Here is a 5547-nt window from a genome sequence, read left to right as displayed (position 1 = left end):
CCCCCCCCCGCCCCCCCATTTACATGGCTCTTCCTGTGTAATCCTCATTAAAAGCGTTTCTGGGCCTCTCAGTTCTGCGTAACAGGCTCAAGGTCATTAAATCACTTTATGGATCATTTGTTTAATGGGACCCAACTAAAAATTAAGGAGCACATGACTCAGTGTTCATAAAACAAATGTTTTAAATGAACAGATTTATTCTCGTCTTTGCACCTTGCCGGATGCAGAGCCGTCAGGAGGTTAGAGACCGATGTTCCGCTTGGGCGCTTAGAAGCTGACGATGCCTGTTGAATACCTTTGATAAAGACGAACATTTTTATACTCTGTGCCCATTACCAGAGCATTAGTCATCGGGGCTCCAGCTCGCACAGCTGAGGGGGAGCAGATGTCGAGTTGCTGCTGTCTGTGATCACAGTGGGTCACGCTGGGGGGCGTGGAGGGGGGTCGGGGGCTGCAGAACCTCCGGTTCCCACAGCTGATGTGCATGGTGCCAGCCCGCCGGGCTGGCCGCCTCTCTTACAGGCAGCCGGAACCGCTGTCCTACCTGGTCCTGCTCCCATAGATTAGGTCTGTGCCTCGACTACTAGCTAGCGGCAGTGATAAGTGCCGAAGTCACAGGTCTGTTGGGAGACAGCGGGGCCTGGCTTCTGCCTTCTGTGCCGAACACCAGGCCATCAGAGTGAGCGATGGCACTCGAGGTCTGTGACATCTGCCTCCTGGCGCGCTCCAGACCGCGCCGCCGATAGCAGCGGGCGCCAGCCACATCTGCCGCTTAAGATGTTCTGGAGGCCGCGGTTAAACACAAGCACAGGATCATTGCTGAGGTTAATTTTAATAATGCGCTTTATCTGAGATATCACCGCGACATGACTTCCATCTAAAAATGGCTAATGCATCCGTCACCTCGTGTTTTCCACGCCAAGTCTCTGAAACGCAGCTTTACACTCACAGCCTATGCAGTCTGGGTTCCTCCTTTAAATTTTTCTTTCTTTTTTTAAAAAATGTATTTTTATTGATTTCAGAGAGGAAGGGAGAGGGAGAGAGAGAGAGAAAGAGAAGCATCAATGATGAGAGAGAATCGTGGATTGGCTGCCTCCTGCACTCCCCACACTGGGGATCGAGCCCGCAACCTGGGCCTGTGCCCTGACTGGGAATCGAACCGTGACCTCCTGGTTCATAGGTCGATGCGCAACCACTGACCCACACCGGCCTGGCCAGGCGCACCATTTCCATCAGAGGTACTTGATCTGTATTTAAAATACGTTTAATACCATCGACCAAAGAAAGGAAGATTTACAGACCCAAGTTGTTCAAAATAGTTGTTTCCAAAATTGAAGCAAGTATCGTTTTTTTACATTTAAATGTAAATGACTTAAAAGTCAGTACAGTGACACACTTCCCTCCTCAGGGCACTGCCCGCTGGGTCCCAGCATTAACCTATCCGTGTGCACTTGGGTGGGAAAGGCTGACGGGTGTAACATTATTCCTGTTGTTGTAATTGAAGGTGCAGTTGCTGGGTGCTCTCTGTTTGCCACAGACACACATTGCCATGGAATTCGCACAGCACCCCAAGAGGGGAACAGCAAGCCCTCCCCTCCCCCCCCATGTTGCAGATCCGCAGCATCAAGGCATGGAGCGTTCTTAGTGACTTGCCCCAGACCCAAAGCACAGGGCGAGCGGCTGGCCTCTGCCCCTTCCTGACGGCGGTGGCGGGCCTCCCCGAGTGCGCTGATCGCTCCCCAGCCCCGCGGAGACCTGGGCTCTGGCCGCTGGTCGAGCAGTTGTTGCAGGTTTTCCAAGCGGCTGTCTGTGGCGATTTATTTGAAACACAAGGTTTGCTTTGCTTGTGATGGTCAGATTCCCAGGCCATCTGTTTTGTGCCTGAAGGGACCATGGACACAAATTGTCACAGAAACGACATTCTGTTCATGGGGGGAGGGGAAGGGCATTCAGGACACTGAGCTGGGGCCTCGGCGAGTGACAGGAGCCCGTCCTCGCCTGCTGGGACGGGGCGTCATGCTTTCCCATGGGTCACTGCAGGGGTGTGTGTGCATGTGAGTGGTGGTGTGTGCACGTGTGTGGTATGTGTGTGAGTATGGTTTGTAGGAAGGTGTGTGGTATGTATACATGTGTGTGTTGAGTGTGTGTTTCTTTTTGTGTGTGTGTGCTATGTGTGTTTGTGTGTATCTGTGTCTTTTGAGTCTGTTGAGTCTGTGTGTGTCTATGTGTGTATCTGTGTGTGTCTGTGTGTCTGCATGTGTGTGTATCTCTGTGTCTGTGTGTGTATCTGTGTGTGATTCTGTGTGTGTATTTGTATGTATCTGTGTGTCTCTGTGTGTCTGTGTCTACATGTGTGTATCTGTGTCTGCATGTGTGTGTATCTATGTGTGTCTCTGTGACTGCATGTGTGTTTCTCTGTGTGTCTATGTATCTGTGTGTGTACATGTGTGTCTGTGTGTCTGCGTGTGTGTGCATGTGCGCATGCTCACTGAGGAAAAGCGCTCTCTTCCCGGCCAGACGGAGTTTGCATGGTTCCTTTGCCCACGTTCATTTTTCATCCGGAAGCCGCGCACCTGCGACGTGGCGAGGGGGGACCTGCAGTCTCGGACAGCCTGTTCCGTCCTTGGAAGACACCAGAGGCACAACAGCATCCTAACGAGCTCTCCCTGGCCTTGCTGGTGACCCAGTTTCCCTGGCCAGCGTCCAGGCTGCTCAGACGGCCGTGTGCAGGCCATGTGCACGCGCGTGTGAGTCTCGGTGTACGTGCAGGGGCTGCTCGCACGGATGAGAAGCAGGCTTCTCTCACGGAGACTGCGCCCCAGTAGGGGAAGCAGATGAGAGGACCAATGGCAACTCACAGAGGAGCAGGACCCGGCACCCGGGACCGCCGGGGTCCCTCTGTCCCCGGAGGCCGGCCTGAGAGCCGGGTGAGGTCAGTGCAACCCGAGGAAGCCTGGGCCTCCGGTGACCTGTCCTGGGGTGTGTGTGGTCCGGGACTGGAGCTCTGTCCGTGGCCTGGGAGGTGGTGGCTGCTTTTCCAAGTCCTCCTGCGAGCGTTGTCCTACTCCCCATCTCCCCGTGTCGTCTTCACCCGCCGTTGCTGGGGTGGATACTAAAAACGTCCAGTTGTCATGCTCGAGTTTGAACGTTCTCGAGGGGCTCAGAGAAAGAAATGTCATTATGCAGGACAACCGCAGCGACATTTCCTAACATTGTGTTGTTTCTCGTCAAGAGAGGCCGGTAACAGACAGCTCACCCTGGGCTGGGCATGAGGGCGGTCCCTCCGGGGAGCCCGGCTGGCCGACAGCGTCTCCCACTGAAGATGGACAGGGCAGCCGTGGCCTCCTCACCCCGAGTAATCCTGACAAATGACACAAACACACTCAATTACCTCTGAGAGCAGGCGGGTCCCCAGGAGCTCGTCCAGCATGACGGGTGAATGGGGCGGTGAGGGATGGAGTCTGGCCGGGGCCCTCGCCAAATTGGCTCATTCGAAAGAGCATCGGCCTGCTGACGCAGGGTCCTGGGTTCAATTCCGGTCAAGGGCAAGGGCCTCAATTCCAGGCTCGATCCCTGGTCCTGGTCAGGGCAGGTGTGAGGGTAACCAGTCAGTGTCTCTCACATCGATGTTTCTCTCCCTGTCTCTCTCCCTTACTCTCTCTCTAAAAATCAATGGAAAAATATCTTCAGGTGAGGTTAAAAAAACAAAGAAAAAAAGTTTGGCCGGGGCATGTGGGCCCCAGAACCTGAGTGGCCACTTCCGCCAGCTGAATCGGGAGTGGGGCTCCTCGATGTGGCAGGACGGGGCGCGGGCATCTCCCCGGGGCCGCCAGCCCCCAGGCCTCTGCCTCCCGGGTCCCTGCTGAGCTTTTGGGAGCAGCCTGCCCGCTTCCACAGTGGCTGTGCCTTCGTCCCGTTGGCCCGTTTTCTGCACCCGCTCAGATCTTCATGGGCCTGACGTCTCCCTGTGAGGTGTCCTGGCGGTTTGGCGTCGCCGAGGAAGGGCAGTGGCCGGGCTGGCTCCACAGCTCAGCACGGGGGGTACAAGGAGTGCGTGTTGGGCAGGGGGTGAGGCACTGAATTGGTAGGTGCAGCTCGTAGTTAGAGCTCCCGCCGTGTCTGTGTGCGCACTGTGGGAGATGTGTGTGTCTGTGTGTGTGACTGTGTGCGCACTGTGGGAGATGTGTGCTTGCAGGGATGTGCATAATCCCGTCTTACCCGCAGTGTCTGTGTGTGTCGGTGTGCGCAATGTGGGAGATGTGTGTGTCTGTGTGTCTGTGTGCGCACTGTGGGAGATGTGTGTGTCTGTGTGCACACTGTGGGAGATGTGTGTGTCTGTGTGCACAGTGTGGGAGATGTGTGTGTCTGTGTGTGTCTGTGTGCGCACTGTGGGAGATGTGTGTGTCTGTGTGCGCACGGTGGGAGATGTGTGTGTCTGTGTGCGCACGGTGGGAGATGTGTGTGTCTGTGTGCGCACTGTGGGAGATGTGTGTGTCTGTGTGCGCACGGTGGGAGATGTGTGTGTCTGTGTGTCTGTGTGCACACTGTGGGAGATGTGTGTGTCTGTGTGTCTGTGTGCGCACTGTGGGAGTTGTGTGTGTCTGTGTGTGTCTGTGTGCGCACTGTAAGAGATGTGTGCTTGCAGGGATGTGCATAATCCCATCTTATCCGTGGGGGCTGCGTTCCAGGCCCCCCGTGGAGGCCAGAAACTGCGGGTAGAACCAAACCTTGTGTACATGGTGTTGACTCCTGCTGGGGCGGCGTGTCATGCTCTCACACGCTTCCTGTGGGGAGCTTCCGTTTATAAGTTAGGCTCAGGGAGGGAGTAACATTAATGACAATGAGATCAAACAGTGATAACGATGGACTAGCAAAGGTGATGTGAGTGCGGTCTCGCTCCCTCAGACTGTCACGTTGTTCTGTGCCGACAGCGTGGCTACGCTGGACAAAGGGGTGGTTCACGTCCCGGGCGGTAGGAGCAGCAGGTGCAAGATCTCACCCTGCTGCTCAGAGGAGCACGCGGTGTAAAACGTGTGAGTTGTTTACATTTGGGGGTTTCCGCGCATTGATTGGGACCGCGGTTGACCTGGTCACTGAAACCGGGACAGCGCCGTCTGGGTAAGGGCGCCGCGGTGTTTGTGAGGCTCTGTGGCCGCACGGAGCCTCCGTGTGCATCCACGCCCCTGCGAGCTTGTGTGAATGAGTCAGTCACGTGGCAATAGAAGCGGTTCCTCCTCTTCCGGTCGCCTGACGTCTCGTCGGTGGGCGGAGTGTACGTGGGACGCCCTTGAGAGCCGTCCACGTGCTGGGTACGAGCTCCGGCCGACCCGGTGCATCACGTGGCCCTGCTGACCCGCACCCCTGTGCCCGCAGACTGCAGGGAGCTCCTGCTGCCCATGATGACGGACCAGCTCAAGTACCACCTGGAGCGGCAGGAGGACCTGGAGGCCTGCTGCCAGCTGCTCAGCAACGTGCTGGAGGTGCTGTCTCGCAAGGACGTGGTGAGCAGGCCCCGTCCCCGATCCCCCCCACCCCCCAGGGCCGCCC

General features: G+C 56.4%; 1 protein-coding gene across 1 annotated transcript in view; it reads left to right on the top strand.

The window, feature by feature from the left end:
• Positions 1-5547, top strand: part of DOCK1 (dedicator of cytokinesis 1) — a gene marked incomplete at its 5' end in the record, with an annotated part of 274984 nt that overhangs the window by 104972 nt on the left and 164465 nt on the right. The window contains one exon of the mRNA XM_015572582.1: positions 5374-5501. Within this exon, the coding sequence (XP_015428068.1) occupies positions 5374-5501 (128 nt within the window). The remainder of the gene's footprint in view (positions 1-5373; positions 5502-5547) is intronic.

Source organism: Myotis davidii, unplaced genomic scaffold, assembly GCF_000327345.1.
Source record: "Myotis davidii unplaced genomic scaffold, ASM32734v1 scaffold72, whole genome shotgun sequence".
NCBI classification, from domain to species: Eukaryota; Metazoa; Chordata; class Mammalia; order Chiroptera; family Vespertilionidae; genus Myotis; species Myotis davidii.
Note: the sequence above shows the minus strand (reverse complement) of the source record. Positions and strands in the feature narration are given on the sequence as shown.